The sequence below is a fragment of the Geotrypetes seraphini genome, chromosome 5 (assembly GCF_902459505.1).
Source record: "Geotrypetes seraphini chromosome 5, aGeoSer1.1, whole genome shotgun sequence".
NCBI classification, from domain to species: Eukaryota; Metazoa; Chordata; class Amphibia; order Gymnophiona; family Dermophiidae; genus Geotrypetes; species Geotrypetes seraphini.
The window spans coordinates 97,894,506-97,916,850 of NC_047088.1; the positions used below are offsets into that span (position 1 = coordinate 97,894,506).

General features: G+C 43.3%; 1 protein-coding gene across 4 annotated transcripts in view; it reads left to right on the forward strand.

Annotated features, from left to right (window-relative positions):
• The window catches only part of TAOK2 (TAO kinase 2), a 275,812-nt gene that overhangs the window by 169,994 nt on the left and 83,473 nt on the right, over nt 1-22,345 (forward strand). For all 4 annotated transcript variants that reach the window (XM_033944805.1, XM_033944802.1, XM_033944803.1 and 1 more), the window contains exons 10-16: nt 3,498-3,579; nt 3,868-4,035; nt 4,196-4,402; nt 5,166-5,294; nt 5,512-5,748; nt 10,878-11,006; nt 11,476-11,679. In XM_033944805.1, the coding sequence (XP_033800696.1) occupies nt 3,498-3,579; nt 3,868-4,035; nt 4,196-4,402; nt 5,166-5,294; nt 5,512-5,748; nt 10,878-11,006; nt 11,476-11,679 (1,156 nt within the window). The remainder of the gene's footprint in view (nt 1-3,497; nt 3,580-3,867; nt 4,036-4,195; nt 4,403-5,165; nt 5,295-5,511; nt 5,749-10,877; nt 11,007-11,475; nt 11,680-22,345) is intronic.

A 22,345-nucleotide genomic window follows, 5' to 3' on the forward strand; every position in this document is an offset into this window, starting at 1 on the left:
ATGGTGAATCTCAAGTTGGAGTCCAATGAATTTAACCAATCTACAAAATAAGATAATAGTTCTGTAGGTCCCGTCCAGATGCAAAAAACGTCATCTATAAACCTATACCATACTTTGATGTATGTGTACCAGGCTGAGGAATATAAGTAACGTTCCTCAAACCGTGAAACATATAAGTTGGCAATACTAGGGGCTGCAGCAGTACCCATTGCGACCCCATGTGTCTGAAGAAAAAATTGCTGGTCGAACTGAAAATAATTATGGTTTAGTACTAATTGTGTTAACTGGATAAGAAAATCTGCCCTAATCCTATCATGATGAACGTCCTGCATGAATATTCTAGAAATAAGTTCAAGAGCGGCTGACTGAGGTATATTGGAATAAAGGGACTCAAGGTCCATGGTAACTAGTATGTGAGAATCTTGAATATCTGTTAAATGAGAAATACATGTTAAGAAATGTGTAGTATCTTTGAGATAAGATGGTGCACGAGCTACTAACGGTTTGAGGAACCAATCTATGAATTTGGATAAGGGCTCCAGAACCGTGCCCCGGAGGGACACAATGGGTCTGCCTGGTGGAGGACAAACCTTCTTATGGACCTTAGGGACAATATAAAAGGTGGGACGGTTTGTTTTCTTGGGGTTGGGGAGGTTTTTGTCATAACCAGTGATAACATGTCCTAAAACATCTTCTTGCCTTTCCAAAAGGTCTTGGCAAACTTCGACTCTCCTTTGCTTTTGTTTATAGGTGAGCTCCTTTGGGACCATTTTTGGACATACCTTTCTCATGTCCAGATTTTCAGTTAAAATTTTCCTGTTTCTCTGTCAATGTATACTTGTTCAGCTTCTCACAGTCAGCTGACAATTTTGACATACAATTTAATTAATTTTTGCAATGTTTTCGTCAGTTCTGCTTGTTACTGGCTGCCCTGACCTTTCTTCGTCAGTGACACTTTTTCTCCCCTCCGAAAAACTTTTAATCCATTTGTACACTGCCCATTTCTTCATGGCATTATCCCCATAAACTTGGACTAACATGTCCCTGATTTCACTTCAACTCTTGTCGAGTTTAACAAGAAATTTCATGTTTGTTCGTTGCTCTAATTCAAGCTCTGACATTCTTGCAACGGTACACAGAAACATGTAACAACTATAATGAAAGTCATTTAGCAAGACACTGCCACACATCAACACAAACACAGTTGTGAGACACTGATATACCAAGGTTATGAAACCTTGCTAAATTGTTTGTACAGTGCTGCCAACATAAGTGCATGGAGGCAAGTTCGCAAATTTAATTGTCAGACCTCGTATACTCAATGGTTGAAATAAAATATTTTGCTGGAGAACCCTTTCCAAAGGTGCTGATTGCTCTCCAAAATTTTTTAATTTGGTGACAGTCCCACATGGCGTGAAAGAAAATATTATTCTCACATTCCCATTTCCCACACATGGGACTATCCTTCTATTCATTTTATGTAATTGAGATTGAGACACACAGGCCCTATATAATATCCTATTCTCTTAGAGGTGCACTGCTCACACTCTGTGGTATAGCTTTAAGCTGGTGTCAGCCTTTCAAGTTAATCAGATGGTCTTCTTGCCATCTTTTTGCAGAGAGGGTTGAGAAGAATAGTTATGATAATTGATGTTTGGATGTCTGTAGGGTACTGCTTGAAGACCCTAGGCCTTCACAGATAGACCACTCAACTCTCTTTATGCTGATACAAATAATATGAGGTTTAATAATCAAATAGTAATAGCTTACAGGAACAAATCACACAGCATACAGAGTGATAGAGCATACATCAGACTGGCCAGACTGATGGAGAACTTCCGATAAGTTTTGAAACCATGGTTCAGGGAGCTTTCTTTTATATGATTCTGACAGCTCTGGCCCACATTGGTGCATGTTACATTTCACACTTTCATTGGTTAATCATATTCATTATCTCATATATTAAGCTATGGATTGGTTAACATAAATTGAGTGATTCTGTGTCACGCCTTTTCTCATAAGCTTCTCCCTCATTTCCCCATAAATGTCCCGTTAATATACCAAGTTCCTCTTTTGAGCACCTGGGCCTAATGGCTTTTCAGCTCTGTGGTTAGCCTTCTTGTATACTTATGTCCGTGGTTCTTCTTTCCTCTAGTGAAAGTTATCATGTTACTTATATTTTTCATCAGAACTGTTTTCCTTTATAACTACACTTGTTGTTTCTAGGAAAAAGCAGAAGTGTCTTTCACAGTTGCTCTCAGAGCTGACAATTTTCTAGTCAGAGAGTCCATTTGCTTTTTCAGCAACCATTTTAGGTCTTAGCTGTACTGGCCTTGCTTTGGCCTGCTACTGCTGTGACAGGGAAATTCTCGGGGGTCTTCACCTGAGCTTGCAGGACTTTCCCCTCCCCCTTCTCATGCTGCAATACTTACTTGGTAACCAGTAAGTTTCATAGATCCAATCTGCTCTTCATTTTGTTGGGTAGTACCTGGAAGGGTGAGGTAACCACTAAAGTATGCTAGATTAAGGAGGCAGTTCCTTGGCATACAGTACATTCTCAAAGGAAGTACACTAAACTAGAGGAATGGTGGATTCTTGGCTGAGGTGCAGACCATTTTGTTACTTGAAATTTGCAAAGCAACTAACTTGTCAACATTTTATTAATTTGTGACGCTTTACAATTTAAATGTTTAGGCCAAAGAGGAGTTGGCTCTTGGGCAGGGATCCTCTCAGCAGGAGTGTCTTCTTTACACTTGGTTTGAGAAGTGTTCTACTACATTCTACACATTCTAGCTGGAGTGGTAGGATGAAAAGGAAGGAAAAATTTGGTTTTACCTGATAATTTTCTTTCCATGAGTCTAACCTGACCAGTCCAGATGCCTCCCCCCCCCCCCCCCTCCAATGTTGGCAGATGTCAAGTTCCTTTTCTACTTTGTCTTTTAGTCAAAGGATTATAATGTCTGTGGATAAATTAAGTTCCTCTAGATCCTTGGGAGCAGATATTCTTGATTGGAACCATAGGCTTTACTGTAAGTGGAGGAAAAGGCTGTAAGGGAGCTTCAATATAGGAAATACTGAGAAACTATGACTGCACAGTTGCTAATACAGTATAGGGCATAAATTGCAGCTCTCCAGTTTCTCTCTCTGCAAGCATAACTCATATATTCTGGACTGGACTGCTTGGACTCGAGGAAAAAAATATCAAATTAAAAACAATTTTTTCCATATTAATCTGACATCATTAGGCAAAGCTGACAATGCATGGTGACTGCTATGCATTTCTTTGTAATCTGCAGTACTGTAAATGAATGTGTTAAAAAAAATGTACCTTATGGAAGCTGGGGAATAGCAGAGGATCTGCACACACAGATATCTCCTGTTGAGATTAATTCCTGCAAAGCAGTTATTTATAGAGTTGCAAGAGGAATGGGTATTTTTGGAGGTAGAGTTTGGAATTTTGGGAACCTTTACCTGAATCTGTCTCCATTTTCCTTCAGGTCTGAATACATCCGAAACTTCGTAGACTCCTGCCTACAAAAGATCCCCCAGGACCGTCCCACATCAGACACATTATTAAAGGTTTGTAAAGGGTGGGAAAGCCTCTCTTCCATTGATTCTTGGGACGACTCGATTTATCTCGCTTTGTCCTAGTTTACTCATATGGAAGCAATGTTGCTTCTTCCCTCATCTGGAATGCAGGACAGCTTCCTCAGAGTTCTCAGGTATGTGTTACCAGAGCATTCATCTCTAGAGATAACCATGTGTCTATCTGCGGTATAATTATGAGATATGCTGGGAGAATGGTGAAATCTTTAGAAGAAACTGTACCAGGAAAAGCTGTTTAATATTGTTTTCCATTTCCCCCAGCACCGTTTTCTGCTTCGTGAACGCCCCCAAACAGTGATCATGGACCTCATTCAGCGCACAAAGGATGCTGTAAGGGAGCTGGACAACCTGCAATATCGCAAGATGAAGAAGATCCTCTTCCAGGAGGCCCAGAATGGGCCTAATGCTGAGGTGCCAGAAGAGGAGGAGGTGAGAAGGCATAGGCAAGAAGAATTCTGAAAAGAGTTGAAGAAGGACTTGCAATAAAGTTTTTGGGGTGGGGATCTGAATAAATGGTGAAGCTTGAATGTTCCCTTTCAGATGTAGGCTCAATTCTATTTTTTTTTCTTTTTCTTCTGCCCTCCTGCAGGAGGTAGAGCAATTCTTACAGCATACCGGAACAATTAACAGCATGGAAAGCAGTCATTCAGTACCCAGCATGTCGATCAGTGCCAGTAGTCAGAGTAGCAGTGTCAACAGCCTGGCTGATGCCTCAGATGACAGCGGTGAGATGGCCATGATGCAAGAGGGCGAGCATACAGTCACGTCCAACAGCTCTGTCATTCACCGTCTGCCGGTATGCACACAGAATGGGGGTTGGGCTTTCGACTAACTGATATGGTTCAGCACAAATGGTCTTGAGTTCAGGATCTGATGTATGATTCTTGATATCATCAAATTGATGGGAACACTAGTAGTGGAGGAAATATGCAGCTTAGAACCAGAGTAGTTCTGTGCCTCTTGAGCAGTAATCACAAGGATTAATTTTTTTTTTTAAAGTTATCTTTCTAAAAAAACAGCTGATTAGGTGGTCACATTGCTAGGAGAAGAGAAACAGATATAGATTTCCACCACTCCCAAAGAGCCTCAGAAATACTTTTAAAGATTTTTAATTTTCCACCAACTTGATCCATATTTGTGGACTGAATAGAATAACAGGTACTTGTATTCCTATTGTTATGAACTTTTAGTTATGTGTATTTTAATTATTTTATTGTTTTTATAATAGTATGTTTGATTATCCTGTTTGACTGTAGTATTTTTGCTTTTAATATTGGCATTCTTTTCTATGAGGTTTTAGCCGCTATGACCTATTGCACTAGCAGGTTATCAAGTGAACAATAAACATGAACATAAATAGAAATCCCAGATTTTCCTGTGGGTATATTTATCTTTTTAGAGTATGACAATCCATTACGCACTGTTTTTTCATGTAGAAGTTTTGGTTAACAACTTTGAAATGGATGGGGAAAGATGAAGGCCTGATTTTGTTTTGAAAGCTTCTGACAACGTGGCTAGCTGTTTGTAGGGATAAAAAAAAAATACTTTCTCTCCCTCAGGGCCATGACAACCTCTATGATGATCCATATCAACCAGAGATAGAGCCCCAGCAATCATCATCTGCCACTCGCCGACGGGCCTATTGCCGCAACCGGGACCACTTTGCCACTATTCGTACTGCTTCATTGGTGAGCCCTGCTGGGAAAAATGTGCTACGAAAGGGGTCATTTTGTTTCTAACTTCTTTAAATTAAGATCTGGTAATAATTATGGAATTTGTACCTAGGTTTCAATTTGTCATGATACGGTGGTAGATGCTTTCACATGTGAGTCTCAGCAGCAGTGCAAATAAAATTAGGCCTACTTGTACCACAGCCCTAAGTGATTCCTCCACTATTCTTCACAGGTAACGCGTCAGATCCAGGAACATGAACAGGACTCTGCTTTACGTGAGCAGATGACAGGCTATAAGCGAATGCGGCGGCAGCACCAGAAACAACTGATGGCACTAGAGAACAAACTAAAGGCAGAGTTGGATGAGCATCAGCTGCGTTTGGATAAGGAACTGGAGGCCCACCGCAGCAACTTCAGTGCTGAAGCTGACAAACTCTCAAAGAAGCACCAGGCCATCTTTGAGAAAGAGGTAAGGGCTCACTAAGGTCAGGTCTCTTTGCCATGTCTGCAAAAGCTGCCAGTGTCATTCACAATATGTCTGTGTTGCTGAATACAATTTAGAAAGCTTGGACTAGAGAGTTGCGCGGGGACAGAAATCCCACCCGTCCCCGCCAAAATCCCACCCGTCCCCGTGAGGAATCCCTCCGTCCCCACCCGTCCCCGTGAGGAATCCCTCCGTCCCCACCCGTCCCCGTGAGGAATCCCCTCCGTCCCCACCCGTCCCCGCGAGGAATCCCCTCCGTCACCATCCTTCCCTATAAACTTCAGAAATAGTTATTTTATTTAATTATGCTACTGAATTAAAGGCTCTGGTAGAGACCCATTTACAAATAAGCAAAGAGACTTTATTAATTTGGAAATATTAATTGGGAAGAATACATACTTTGTAAATGATGATATTGCCTGTGATTTGCTATCAAATGTGTATGATTCCGGTATTTTTTCAGAACTCTTTTTATAAAAAATTGAATGCAATAATTATTAAGTTTGTTTGGCTTGGCAAAACACCTAGAATTGCTTTGGTATCTTTACAGAAATCAATTAAGGAGGGTGGGGTAAATTTCCCAAATTTCTATAGGTATCATCAGGCCTATATTTTACGTCAAGGTATGTATTGGGTCCTCCCAAATCTCATTGAATACACTCCAGATTGGTTATACTTGGAATGGCGACTCCTGTCTCCTTTACATCTTTGTCACATTCTCAGTATCAAGATGCCCAGATTGTATAAAGAAAATAAACTTTTATTAGATACATGGAAAACTCTAAGATATGTAAGTAATTTAACTGAAATTCCTATTAGTAAATCGACAAATCAATCTATATGGCTAAACTCCAAGATTCAGATTGGCGGAACTAAGATTGTCTGGAGGCATTGGTTAAATGCAGGAATACGAACTTTAAATGATGTTATTTCAAATGGAAAAATGCTTGAGTTTACACAATTGCAAAATAAATTTGGACTGAATAAATCACAATTTTATAAATGGTTGCAATTGAAGCAGGCCATTCAGGCAGGGTTCCCTGAATGGAAAACTTTAAATTTTCAATACAGCATGGAATTTTTATGCTTCCAGGCAGATTTTCTGGGTCACCAGGCCGCACAGTGGTATAAAGTTATTAGTGAATTGGTTAATAAAAAACCTAAAAATGGTCTTAGGGATATTTGGAGCATTGAGATTAATCATCAAATTTTGGCATCTCAATGGCCACAAATTTGGTCTTGGAGAATAAGATGTACACTGTCAGCATCTATGAGACAAACTTGGTTTTTTCTTTTGCATAGAGCATTTTGGACCCCTGTTAGATTACAAAAATTAAATAGTTCAATGTCTAATAGATGCTGGCATTGTAAGCTTGAAGTAGGGACTTTGGATCATCTTTTATTTTTCTGTCTTTTGGAATTCGATCTGGGATCAAATAAATTCTTTATTAGATAATCCTGTAGCATTAACTTATGATACTGTGATATTTGGCATATCTATGAGGAAAAAGAGTCAGATATCGGCAAGTAATAACAAACTTTTATTGATTATGACAGGAGTTGCCATGCAACATATTACTACAAATTGGAAAGATCACACAAGACTTAATTTTAATTTCTGGTGGAATTCACTATGTCACATATATAGAATGGAACGTTCAATAGCAATACAAAATGGAAATTATAAAAGGTTTAATTGAAATATGGGGGCCATTGACATTGTTTTGTAATGAATAAACACCATTTTATTAACATTATTTATGATTGGAAGGGAAAGGGGAGGGTTTATATAAATGAAAAAAAAAATAAAAATGTAAAAAAAGAAATATGACAAAGATTGATTCAATTAAATAATTGTATGGAAAGGGAGGGGGGAAGAAGGGTTTAGATATATATACCTTTGTTATGATCTTGATAGATTTATCAAGTGATGTTAGTAAATCTATGTATTACTTATATTGTACACTTGTTGAAAGTTTAAAAATGAATAAAGAATTATAAAAAAAAAAAAAAAAAAGTAAATGGGTTTCTACCAGAACCTCTAATGTAAATATAAAATATAAATACTCAGCTGATGAGAACCCACAAACTGTCAGCTGAGGACTTCCTTTGCAGTTGGCCTGGGGTCCCTTTTGCCAAGCTTGGCAGGCAGCAGTAGCGTCCCTGAGTCACAGATGCTGGTACCTCAGTGGCTCATGGATGCTGCCAGCGACTGCTGCGCTTGGTGGAGGGGAGTTCTGACCATCTCTAGAGGAGGTCCTCTGCTGGCGGTGCTTGGGGATCCCCACCAGTCACAGCAAGGGTCAACAAGTACTTCAACACTGTAGAAATAAAACCAGAAATGCATTTCCTTTTCTTTTGAACACAAAACAAAGATATCTGCCATATACATTTCCCAAGGCAGATAACTCTATGCAATGTCACCTCGGTAACAAAATACAAAAATAGACAAATACACCCCCTCCCTTTTTACTAAACCACAATAGTAGGTTTTAGCACAGGGAGTTACGCTGAATGCCTCGCGCTGCTCTCAATGCTCATAGGCTCCCTGCGCTAAAAAATGATATTGTGGTTTAGTAAAAGGGAGCCATAGTGCAAAATATAGACAGCAGATATAAATTCTGAAAACAGACACATTTTGATCACTAAATTGAAAATAAAATCATTTTTCCTACCTTTGCTGTTTGGTGATTTCATGAGTCTCTGGTTGCACTTTCTTCTTCTGACTGTGCATCCAATCTTTCTTCCTTTCTTTCAGCCTCCTGTATGTTTCCTCTCCTCCAGACCTCATTCTCTCCCCCAACTTTTTCTTTCTGTCTCCCTGTTCCCCCTTCTTTCTGTCTCCCTGTCTGCCCCCTTTCTTTCTTTCTCCGTGCCCTCCCCCAAGCCACTCGGTTTGCTGCCACCGCCATCGGGGAATAGCCCCCAAGCCACCGCTGTCCCAAGCTTTCCCTGCAGAAGCGTCGCGCTGACCAGCATTCCGCTCCCTGATGTCAATTCTGACATAGGAGAGGAAGTTCCGGGCCAACAAGGCATTTCTCCTCATTCCATCCAGGCTGAGCCCCATCTCTCCTTGATCCAGCATTTTCCTTCTGTGTTTGTCAGAATTACCATTTCACTTATTTTCCAGCATCACCCTTCTTTGTGTCCATCTCACCTATATCCCTATCTCACCACTTTTTCAGAATCTTCATTTGTCTCTGTCCTTGTCTTTACCCCATGTTCACCATTTGTCCTTTCAATGTCTTTATCTCCCCCCCCCCCCACTTTTTCAGCATTACTTCTATGTCTCTATTTCACCTCCTCTTCATGTCCCCTCTGTATCTCTATCCTTATTCAGTAGATCCTGCTTACTCTTTCTCTTCTTTGTGTCACTATCTCCATTTTCAGCTTTCCCCCCTTTTCCTTTGTTACTGCACCCGGTAGCCAGAATCTTTCCACCCTCCCTCCACTCCGGCCCAGCCCAGTATGAAATATTTCCTTTTGTTTCCCTCCCCTCTCTCTCTCTTTATCTCTCTCTTCTCCTCCCTCACCCACGAGTCCTGCATCTGGCTCTCTCCCTTCTACCTGCACCTGGCAACACCCCCCTGCTCCGCGGCTCTCTTCAGCAACTCGTCAGCAGCGGTGATCAAGACAAGCTGCCGACATCGAGGCCTTCCCTCTACGAGTCCCGCCTTTGTGGAAAAAGGAAGTTGAAACAAGCGGGACTCGCAGAGGGTAGGCCCCGACGTCAGAAGCTTGTGTCGATCGCTGCTGCTGAGTTGCTGAAGAGAGCCGCGGAGCAGGGTGGTGGCCGGAAGCAGGTAGAAGTGAGATAGAAAGGCTGTAGAAGCTCCGGAACATGACACCGACCCCGGCCAGGATGATTTCTTTTTCAGGCTGCTGCTGCCGCTGCCACCCCCCACCCGAAATGACAAAAACAGCCTAATGCCCGCGTCGGCGTCTTTGACGTCGGGGAGAGGAAGGCTGATAGGCCTGGTAGATCGGGACGGCAACACGAGTCTATCACGGAGCCCGGGATGGGCTCTGCGATCGACTCATGTTGCCTTCCTGAACTACCGGTTGATCGTGATCGACGTGTTGGGCACCCCTGACTTAGAGCCATAGCGCACGAGAGAGACTCCCATGGGGATGAAAACAGCCTACCTAAATTCTGGCGATGCAGGCATGCAACTTACAAGTCCGGCGTCGCGGCGGGAAATAGCCATGCTGAGCAGTGAGCTCAGCACGTACACAGATGAAAGCCTTGCTTGCTGATTGGTACGCCGGGGCGGGGCCGCTGGAAAAGGATGCAGTCCTGCATGGGTGGACTTTTTGAGTACTTCCATCTTCAAAAAATGGTATCGGGGGAAGGGGTTCAGGGAAGCATCCGGTGGCAGGCAGGGAGAGGTGGTCACCATGGCAAGAGGGAGTGAGTATCCCTTCTGCCATTTCTTCTCGCGTTAGGGGGTGGGGTCACTATGGTAAGAGGGCATCCCTCCTGCCGTTATCAGTGCTGCAGGCAGAGGGGGTTGGTTCCTGGTGTTGGTTTGTCGAGGCTCGATGGGGTGGGGGTACCTTTTTTTTTAATGGGGCAGATATTGTGCTTGTGTAACATGCACAGTATCTTTGCCCATTAAAAAAAAGGACTAAACTATGGTTAGGTAAGTGACTGGTCTTGACCAATTGCTGTTTTGGGGTCACTAAAAGCGATCACTTTTTTTTGTGCATCGGGAAGCCGTTTTCTGCATTGGGTTTGCAATTTTCTGCATCGGGTTGGCAAATGAAATTGTTGCTAAAGGTGTCAAAACAGGTTTAGCAGTGATAGCTGACTTTAGTGCATCTGGGCTCTAATCTTTCATTCTGTGCTGCTTTGATTATTTTGGCTTTGTGGGTAATTGTTCCATGCTGTCAGTACCTGCAAGTGAGATTTCCAAGAACTACCATTAACACACACTCTTTCTCTCTCTCTCTCTCTCTCTCTCTCTTGCTTTCTTTTTCTTGTGTTGCTGTCTGCATCTTTATTTTTCTCTGATATTCTCTGCATCTCACCTCCATGTTTTTCTCTCTCTTTATGGTGCATATGCATTTCTCTTTCTTGACTTTTTCTCAGACTTGTCATCCTTTCTCAACAGACCAAGGCAGCTATGGCAGAGGAGAAGAAGTTCCAACAGCATATCCTAGGACAGCAGAAGAAAGAGCTCACCAATCTTCTGGAGTCTCAGAAACGGCAATACAAGCTGCGCAAGGAGCAACTCAAAGAGGTAATCCAAAAGGAAGAATAATACACACAGGAAGAATAATACACATGGGAGGAAAGAGATTAACAATTATAGAATTATAGAATGGATGGAGAAGACCTGGCCCATTTATACCACAGAAAAGACAGTATCATGTCCTTTATAATGGGAAGGGCATGCCTCAAACCTTTTTTTTTTTTTTTTTTTTAAATCAGTGTGTGTGCTGTGCTGGCTATATTGTTTAGTGGTAGGCTTATTGCCAAATACATGTCACTGGATTCCATTGCTTTCTGGAAAAGGCAGAAGCCTTTCACTGTGCATTCATGACATTTCCCATAAGAATTGTTAGTTTCTCTTCATAAAGATGTATGAATGCATACAATTTTCTTTATAGATAGATATATAAAACACATATAGTGTGCTGCGGCATGATGAAAGATTTGCCTTAAGCTATGTGTACAGCTTTTCTTACCCACTTTTCTACTTGTGTTAGGAGCTGCATGAGAACCAGAGTACACCAAAGCGAGAAAAGCAGGAATGGCTACTGCGACAGAAGGAAAGCATGCAGCACTACCAAGCTGAAGAAGAGGCCAATTTACTGCGCCGTCAGCGACAGTACCTCGAACTGCAGTGCCGCCAGTACAAGCGAAAGATGCTGTTGGCCCGTCACAATCTAGATCAGGACCTGCTGCGGGAGGTGTGCCTAGAGCAAGAGGAGGGATACTGGGTTGGAAACAACATCTTTACCCCAATATCAATAAATACACATCATGGTGGTGGTCTGTCACTGAATACTCAGCTAAACATGCGGGAATTTCAATGTACCAGTGTTTCTTCCAATTCAAGTTGCCTTGTTTTTGGTATCTCTTTATACCAAACATCTGAGCTAAGATATCTTGCATTGATAAAGTTATTCTCTGAGGACAAGCAGACCTTCTCTTTTCAAAGCTAGGTGATGCCATCTGATGAGCTGGCATGGAGCTTGCTAGCATAAATTTATCAGAAGTTTCTAGCAGTGCCGTATCACACGGGTTCCTTCTCACCTGATGCATGATCGCAGGTTTCTCATTCATTATTTTTCTGCGGAGCAGATAAGACATGTCTTGGTATTCTCTCACTAGAGAATATTTTCATGTGCATGCCTGGGCCTTCCTGAACAGGATTTTTCAGATTTATCATCTTATTTTCCCTTTAAAGTATTTTTGTTACCTAACCTGTGTATTTCCTTTTTTTTTTTTTTTTTTTTTTACAACATTTAACGTTTCCTTTCATTTTCATGGTGTTAGGCCTATACTTAAGCCTGAGCCTTAGCCTCAATTTTAGCATGCCCCTTTTTGCTTCGAAAATTGAGAAGTTTAATTTGGCCTTGATACTGTATTGTTTCGATTTTGAAGAAGACCCCCAGTAGCTTCAAGAAGTGTGCCCAGTGTAATTGGGTAATCTCGGTGATGAACCCACAGGCTTGATGCATCGGATGCCTTGGACCTGATGCTAACGTTTGATCCTAATGTTTGTTCTGTCTGTTTACAAAGGCAGTTGAGGACACTTAGCGCAGAAGGTTCAACATGAGACGCTTTTTGGCTTCTTGAAGACTGGTCCATTGACATCAACATTAATGGCTGCCCAGACATCAGGAACACTGGGAGAAGACCAGCACCGACATTGGGCACTGTTAGTCAGCTCTGGGACCAGTCAGCATTGGACCCGATACGGAAATTGTGTATGGGTTCAACATCGTCCTCTTCTGCACAGATGCTGGCCATTGAGGGAAGCCCAAGAGGCGCAAGCAATGGTCCTCTTCAAACAGTGCCAGGTGCACTAGGGCATTGGATACTCCTATACACAAGAAGAATCGGCATCAAGGGGATAGCTCCCTCTCTCTAGTGGAGGTGCTGGTGAGCAAAGTCTCCAGGCAACCAGGTCTCTGCTTCTGATTCAGCACCAATGCCTTCATAGGCTGTCCTTCCACTGGCTTTGCCTTTTCCAATTCCTATTTCAAATGAGTGGTACCGAGCTATACTCAGGGAGGAGTTAGGGCAGATCCTTCAGTTGCAGCCCACTCAGGCTTTGAGGGTGTTTGCACTAGTTGCCCTTCCCCTTGAAGCTCACATGAGACCTGTGGAAAGATCCTCAACATCAGTGCCTTGAAGAGTGCTGACACCGACACATACAGTGCCACTTTCGACATGGGGGGAGGAAGCTTCCCCAGAGTCAAATGATACGGCTGTACCTTGGCGCCCTTTGAGGCAGGGCATCAATCCACTGAGCTGAGGCAGGCTGAGGCTCTCTCCTTTAATCCATATTTGGATGAGGAGTTTGACTTCGATGAGGACCCACATTATTTCTCTGAGGAGTCATATAGAGTCCCTTCTTATCCGAGAATGAGACAATTTAGCACGACCAGTTCAGTATGGCCATTTCAGCACCCTTTCAGAACAGTCCTTTCAACATGGGACAGTTCATCACGGCCCTTTCAGCATGGACTATTTCATCTCTTAATATTAAGACACCCTCTAAAGTCCACCTTTTACCCCGGAAGTCTTCCTCTGGCCAACTTTCTGTTCTAATATAAGGAATGCACCTGATTGATTTGTGATGATGTCCTTCCCCCCCCCTTTCAAACCTTGAAGTCACTAGATAATGCAGAGACAGGAGATGAAGACCGCAGGTGGGTGCAGGGAAAGGAAAGAAGTACCAGTAGGTGGGGGGACAAACTATGCCCCCCTCTTTCAAACCTTGAAGGCAGGAGAAGAGCATGAGTGGGTGAAGGGAAAGGAAAGAAGTACTAATGGAGTGAGGGGGGTTATTCCCCCCCCTCTCTTTCAAACCTTGCAGCTTCAGCAAGGTAGGCGCTCACCATTACAATGGCTGCGATGAAACAACTGCAGTTAAACGGCCATGCTAAACTGGGCTGGCTGAATTGTCCCATGCTGAAATGGCTGTGCTGAAACAGCCATGCTGAATTGTCTAGACCCTAGATCCTATGCCAACTCGAGAGAAGAAAGTCACCAACAGAGTCTCTCTTTCACTGGTGTTGTGTGGGAGATGGCTTCAGCTATCTCATTTAAGTTGGAGGTAGAGGAGCTGAGATATTGGCGATCTTGGTCTGAGTTTTCTCCCAGGGAAGGGGTCACAGTACCATTGCACCCTATCCTGAAAGATGCACTGGGAAAGAACTAGGAAACTCCCCTCTGTGTAGGTTGTAACCAAGAAGGTAGATATGCAGTATCCTGTCCTAGAGGCTCCTGGATTCCAGAGGACTCCCCTTCCTCACCAGTCTTTGGTAATAGAATCTGCTGTCAAACGAGCTTAAATCTCAAGGATTCATGCCTCTGCTTCCCCAGGTAGAAAGACCAGGACTTTTGATTCATTTGGGAGGAGGACTTTTTGGGCCTTGATGCTTATTTCCTCCATCCAGCTCTATACGAGCATTTACTTTGAAGTCTGTGGTACGTAGTACATTAACTCTTTCAAACTCTCTCCCTCTGGAGTAGGCTCAAGAACTTCACCAGCGGGCCAGCAAGTAGTTGCAATGTCGGAAGTATCTGGCCAGAAGTGCTTACAACATTTTTGATATAGTGTCCAGACTCTGCTATAGGTGTGGGGATATGCAGATTCTCGTGGCTGTGTGTTCATGACCTCGAACCTGCGGTTTAGGAGAGGCTAGTAGATGTTCCCTGCCATGGAGACAGTCTTTTTGGGGACAAGGTAGAAGATGTAGCTGATCTTATTAAGAAGCATACCAACACCATCCAGTCCTTGTCTTGGCAACTTGTAGCTGTGTCCTCCACTAGGTGGTTATCTACCTCCTTCCTGCTCTGCCAAGCAATCTCTGCCTAGGCATTTCTGGCCTTGTTAGCAGAAGGTTCAGATAGCTCCCCAGTCAAAGCAAGGGGCAAGCTTTTGACTGGCTCTAGGAGAGCATAACCACAGTCCAAGTAACCGTCCCATATGATCTGCTGGTGGATGGGAGGCTGAATTTTTTTCCATTATAGGTGGCCCCTTGTACCCTTCAACTGGTGGGTACTTCAAATATTCCATCTCAGTTACGCCCTGAATTGACATAAAAGACAACCATATTACCCACTGACAGTGTCTTACCTCAACTTTCCACATAAATAGGTCCTAACTTAGGAAATCGCCACCCTTTTACAGGCCAATATGGTCAAAAAGGGAAGGGATTTTACTTGAGGTACTTTCCTATGGCCAAGAAAATGGGTGGATTTTGTCCCATCCTAGACCTAAGGGTCTCAAACAAATTTCTGGTCAAAGAAAAGTTTAGGATTCTCTGTCTGGGCACCCTCCTTCCCATGATTCAGGTCTTGAAGGATGCCTACACCCACATTTTGATACTTCCCAATCACAGGAAGTATTTCAGACTTTGAATAGGGAAACACCACTTCCTGTACTGTGTTCTGACTTTTGGCCTTGTGTCAGCTTCCAGAGTATTTACCAGATGTCTAGCAGTAGTAGCAGCAGCATTTCTACACAGACTGAGTGTGTATGTGTTTCCATATCTGGATGAATGGCTGGTCAAGAACACAACTCAGGAAGGGGCTTCAAAGTCCATGTGCAGAACTATTTGGGTGCTTGAGCAAACTACCCCAAGACCCCACCTATTTCCTTTTCATCAAATGGAGTACATAGGTGCCCTGCTAGACACTATGCAGGCTCTGGCTTACCTGCCCCAAGTGATGGTGGACTCCTTAGTAACTGGCCTCACAAGTCCAAGGCAGCAGGCAGTCACAGCTCGGCACATGTTAAGATTGATGGACACATGGCCTCCAAGTTGCATGTTACACTCATGGCATGTCTCCTATTTGAGTGAAGTCCAGTGGACCCTAGTGTCCCATTGGTCTCAGGCTATTGAGAACCTAGCAGATGCCATCCATGTGACATCAGCATTAAGACAGTCTTTTCTCTGGTGGACCATTCGATCCAACTATCTACGGTCTGAAAAGGTGTTAATGACGAATGTATCCAACTTGAAAAGGGAAGCCCATGTAGATAGGCTTCACACCCAAGGGAAATGGTCAGGTCAAGAAACAGGTATCCACATTAACCTCCTACTCAGAGCTATACGGAGAGTTCTAAAGGCTTTCAAAGATTGACTACAGAATCAAATTATTCTAATTCAAATGGACAATCAGGTTGCAGTGTTTTATATGAACAGTGGAGTATGGGTTCTTACTCCTTTTGTCAGGAGGATGTAGGGATGTGACAGAGTGCTCTCCCTCATGGGATAGCCTTTTCTGCCACTTATGTAATAGTCAAGGACAACAGTCTGACGGATGGACTGAGCAGGACTTTGCAACTTCATGAGTGGTTGCTGAACATGGATGTAGCCTTCAAGATCCTCCAAGAGTGAGGCACCACTTTGCTGGATCGTTTTGCCACTCATCTCAACAAGGTTCCTCAGTACTAGTCCAGGTTCAGATCATATGGCAGACTAGTGTCGGATGCCTTCCTTTTAAATTGGGGGATAGGTCTTCTGTACGCATATTCTCAGATCACATGACAGACTAGTGTCGGATGCCTTCCTTTTAAATTGGGGGGACAGGTCTTCTGTACGCATATTTTCAGATTACATGACAGACTAGTATCGCACGATACGAAGGAAGTGATCATGCCGCTGTATCATGCGATGGTGCGCCCGCACCTGGAGTACTGTGTCCAATATTGGTCGCCGTACCTCAAGAAGGACATGGCGATACTCGAGAGGGTTCAGAGAAGAGCGACAAAACTGATAAAAAGTATGGAAAACCTTTCATATGTTGACAGGTTAGAAAGGCTGGGGTTCTTCTCTCTGGAAAAGCGGAGACTCAGAGGAAACATGATAGAGACTTTCAAGATCATGAAGGGCATAGAGAAGGTATAAAGGGACAGATTCTTCAGCCTATTGGGACCAACAACAACAAGGGGGTACTCGGAAAAATTGAAAGGGGACAGGTTTAGAACAAATGCTAGGAAATTCTTTTTCACTCAGAGGGTGGTGGACACCTGGAATGCGCTTCCGGAGGTTGTGATAGGACAGAGTACGCTCCGGGGTTTCAAGGAAGGACTGGATAAATTCCTGAAAGATACAGGGACTGAGGGATACAGATAGGGATAGATATAGGTTAGGAAAGGGTATAGATAGAAGGATAAAGGGGATCAAAGGGTATAGATAGAAGGATAAAGGGGTTCAAAGGGTTAGACAAGGATCACCTTACAGGTCATGGACCTGATGGGCCGCCGCATGAGCGGACTGCTGGGCGCGATGGACCTTTTGGTCTGACCCAGCGGAGGCAATTTCTTATGTTCTTAAGTAGTGTCGGATGCCTTCCTTTTAAATTGGGGGACAGATCTTCTGTACACATATTCTCAGATACCTCTCATAGGAACGACCTTGCTGAAACTCGAGCAGGATTGTAGAATCATGATCCTAATTGCATCTTATTGACTGAAGCAGATCTGGTTCCCTCTTCTGGATTTGTCCTTCGAAGAACTGTAGAGATTGGACTGTTTTTCAACCTTCATCATGCAGAACAAAGGATCCCTTTTGCATCCCAACCTCCATCTAAGAAGTCCTATTCTTTTAAATGAAAGTTTACCATCTGATGTAAAGGCAAGGCGCTAGGTCTTTTAATTTGCCCTACACAAAAAGTGTTTAAATACCTCCTGCACCTCTCTGAGTCTGGTTTGAAAACCAACTCTGTAAAGATTCACCTCAGTGCAGTTAGTGCTTACCATTCTTGTGTAGGGGATAAGCCCATCTCTGTACAGCCTCTAGTTGTTTGATTCATGAGAGGTTTGTTATTAACTAAGCCTCCTATCAAACCTCTTGCTGTGTCATGGGATCTTAACATGGCTCTCACCCAGCTGATAAAAGCTCCTTTTGAGCCACTTGATTCCTGTCGCCTGAAGTTTTTGACCTGGAAAGTGGTATTTCTGGTGACGGTCATTTCACTCATTTCAGCTCACAGAGTAAGTTAGCTTCAGGCTTTGGTAGCAGACCCATCTTACACTAAATTTCATCATAACAAAATAGTTCTCCTTACTTATCCAAAGTTTCTTGCTAAAGTTGTGATGGAGTTCCATTTTAACCAGTCAATTGTTCTGCCAACAAGCGAGCCTTAGCTTTCTTTCTGGAGTGGACTAAAGCTCATAGACAGTTCACCCAGCTTTCTTTTTATTTTTACCCAAATCCAATTGAGAGTAGCTATCAGCAAATGCATAATCTCCAGTTGGTTAGCAGAAAACATCTCCTTTACTTATACTCAGGCTGGGCTGACTCTTGTGGGTGATGTCAAGGCTTATAATTTTGGAGCTATGGCGACATCAGTAGCACACTTGAGATCAACCTCCATAGAGGAGATATGCAAAGCTGCAATGTGGTCATCTGTTCACATATTCACCTCTTGCTATTGGCTTTGACAAAATTCCTGATATGACAGCTGGTTCAGTTTTAAAGTCCTGCAGAATTTGTTCGGTGTTTAGAATCCAACTCCAACTTCACCCCATGCCCATTTTTTATTCTGTTCTATGTTGCGTCTCTCCACATTAGCATTTATTTTGTTTCTTAGGTTAATCGCTGAACAGAACTCAATGTTTTGAGTCTCTTTTGCCTTTAGCCTTGTTGTTTTCAGTGAGCCTGGTAGCTAGGGATTCTCACCTGTGAGAATAGAAGGCCTGCTTGTCCTTGGAGAAAGTGAAGTTACTTATCTGTAGTAGGTGTTCTCCGAGGGCAGCAGGCAGAATATTCTCACATACTCTCCTACCTCCTCTTAGAGTTGTATTCTATCAGCTGTATTATAGGACTGAGGGACCTGTGCAGGTGCATCAGGTGGGAAGGCACCCATGCATGTGTAGTACAGCGCATAAATTTATTTTTACAGGCTGCATGCCAGGCTCTGTCGAATGTCATCACCCACCTGTAAGAATATTTTGCCTGATGTCCTCAGAGAATATCTGCTACAAGTATGTGATTTCTCTTTCTCCTTGGACAAGCTGGAAGAGTCGGTCATATACTGGTGATATCATCGGACAATGCCTTAGATTGATGAGCTCCCTTACAGGAAAGCCTAGAAAGGCATTTCTGAGAATGTGCTAGCCACTGTCTACCTATTACCACTCTAGCTGTAGGCAGGTTCACCAGGGAGGAATGCAGGTGGGTTTGTGTAGATAACTTATTGTGCTTTCCTTGGAAATCACCCAGTACAGGTAAGTAATCTAATTTTCTCTACAGACTAATAGGATGAGTTAGTCGCACACTAGTGGCTTCCAGGCAGAGGTCTATGAAGGAATGTTATGTGGATGAGCATGTATTCACTCTTTACAGCCTATATAGCATGCTGGGATAGGATGAAGCTATGCAGAAGAGACCAAGTATAGGCTTAAATGTGGTTAGCAGCAGAGGCCTCCTTGAAGCACAGATGGGAGGCAAGCTTTGCTGAGAAAATAAGGGAGAAAAATTATTGTTCAAGGCCATATGTAACCGTTTACCAGAAAATATGTATTAAAAACAAACAAGAATCGGCATTTAGAAGCCAAGCTGAATAATGTGGAACAACTCTTATCTCAGAATAGGTCAGGCCTGAGTAATATCTAAAGAGGCGCACAGTGTGTCAGGACCATGGGGATTCATTGTTATAGGTCTTTGAGTTTTAGCTTGCAAATAAATGTAGTAGTTTAATCAACCACATCTGGAAAAAGCATGATTTAATAGTTGAGACCATTTTTATCTGATTAAGTAAATATAGTTCTTGCATTGATAATCAGTCAGTTAGATTATTGCAACTTTGTATAATGGGTTGGGCAAAAACAGTTAAAATAGATTGAAGCTAGTACAAAATACTGCTACAGATTTGATATCTGGAAAGAGAAAATTTGATCATGTAACACATATTTTATTTGACCTGCATTAGTCACCAGTTATTACACAAATATCTTTCCAAGCTTCTTCGTTTAGTGTAAGCTTCTCAGTGGAATGTGCCAACATACTTGTCTGGAAATTGAGTACATATGTGCCAGCTTGTACTCATAAGAATAGCTTTACTGGGTCAGACCAATAGTACATCTAGCCCAGTGTATACTGTCTTTATAGTAGCCAATCCAGGTCACAAATACCTGGCAAAAACCCAAGTAGTAACAATATTCCATGTTACTGATCCAGGGCAAGCAGTGGCTTCCCCCATGACTGCCTCAATATTAGACTATGGATTTTTTTCTTCAGGAACTTGTCCAAACCTTTTTTTAAAACCAGCTACATTAACCAATCTTACCACATCCTCTCGCAATGTGTTCCAGAGCTTAATCACCCTAGCTAGCAGTTTATCCATCCTCTCTTAACAGTAACCCCTATCCGGTTTTGTCTTGATTGTTTAGACTGTAAGCTCATTCGAGCAGGGACTTTCTCCTTTGTGACTCTGTGCAGCACTGTGTATGTCTGGTAGTGTTTTAGAAATGATTAAAAGTAGTAGTAACTGTTCTCTGATCGAAAAAATATTCCCTCCTATTGGTTTAACTTCATCGCATGCCCCCTAGTTTTTGTAATTTTTGATGGAGTAAAAAACTGATCCACTTGTACACATTCCACACCACTCAGGATTTTGTAAACTTCAATCATTTCTCCCCTCAGCCATCTCTTTTCTCTAATCTCTTCAGTTTTTCCTCATACAAGAGGAGTTCCATCATCTTGGTCACTCTTTTTTGAACTTTTTCTAATTCCACTATATCCTTTTTGAGATAAGGCAACCAGAATTTAACACCTGGTTGAGTTTGGAGCTTGGCTTCGCAGCACCCAGTTCTACTCCTTAGTTCCACTGGGTGAGGCTTTTGACTTGGTCCCGAGGGATCTCGCTTTGATTGTAACCACACACAGAAAAAGCATATATCAAGTCCCACCCCTTTACCCATTTTGAATCCCTTGGGGAATTCATCTCCCACTAAATCAGCAGCAGGAGCCTGTCCTTTCCACATCTGAGCTGGGGGCCTACCTCCACCACACTGGGGGAAAGTCCCATGGGGGGGCCCCTGGAGCTTTTTGGCTTAAGAGCTTAACACAGTTGGTCCAACAACAGTTGTAATCAGAAGGTAGGACCCCCCCCCTCCCCTCTGGTGGGGCCTCAGTTTGGATTCTAAGCAGTGTAGAACCAAGTGGAGAGCCACCAATATTTCCTCAGAAGAGGTGGGGGAAGATTCAGAGGACTTCTCGGACTCTCATTCCATGGAGGACTCTGAGTTTAAGGCTCCCCCCTCTCAAGAACGTGAGGAAGAGTGGTTCCATATGATGATGAGAGGAGCTGTCTCATCTTATTGATATATCTGGTGTGGGGATTTCAAGGTCCATTCTATGCTTCAGACTCTGGCTGCTGACCCCATTGAGGGGGATCCGCTGCTGGAGGCCCTCTCTGGCCCTCTAAGCATTTTCTTCTTCACAAGGCTCTTATCTACATGATGGTGGACCCCTTAAAGACGTCAGGACACTGGATCACCTTTATAACTTTTGCTGTGGTGGAGGTTGAAAGATATTGATTCTTTTCTAATGTGAGTGCTGTGATCACCTGCTCACTAAGGAGACTGCTGTGCTGGTCCAAGGGAACCTGGATCTGAAGGTGGAGTAGCAGCTCTTGCCTTTTCTATGGGGATCTCCAGTATTCAGGCCACCATCTGTGGCTATTATGTGGCAAGGGCCATGCAGCAGTGGTTGCATTATTTCCTGGAGTCTACAGAGGTGATTTGCTTGTAGTCAAGGACTGCCTTGGGTGTTTTTGTATGAACTGGTCTACTTGGCTTCCTGCTCAATTGCCGCTTTAGTGGTTGGTTGCCAATGGTTGTGGCTGTGCCACTGAGTGGTAAATGTGGCTTTTAAAAAGCTGTTGAGTCAGCAGCTTTATAGGGGACGGATGCTATTTGGCAAGGATCTGGAGAAGCTGGTTAAGGATATGAGGGAGGTATGGCCTTTCTGACTCCCTGAGCTGCAGCAGAAAGACCCTCAGCATTCCTCTGCTTCCAAGAGGCATGCTAAGGCATTGGGATGGTCTCAGCCCACCCTCTGCTCTGTCTCAAGGGGGCAGCCAGAGCAGGTCCTTCAAGAAGGGTTCCTTTCAAGGTCCCAAAAAAGCTGGTCCTGCTAGCGCTTCCAGTAGAGCCGTGGCCCTCCATTCTGCCCAATGAGGGTGCACCAGACCCCTTGTCATTCTTGGTAGGAGGCAGGCTGTCTCTCTTCTGGTTCAAGTGGATTTGTATCACCTCAGATGAGTGGATTCTAGAGGTGGTCGGCAAGAAATATTCTATGGAGTAAGACCATCTAGTGCCCAGTGCCTTTATTGCCATACTTAGGGCTCAACTTTGAAGCAATAAGCTATCACTGCCTTCCTGCA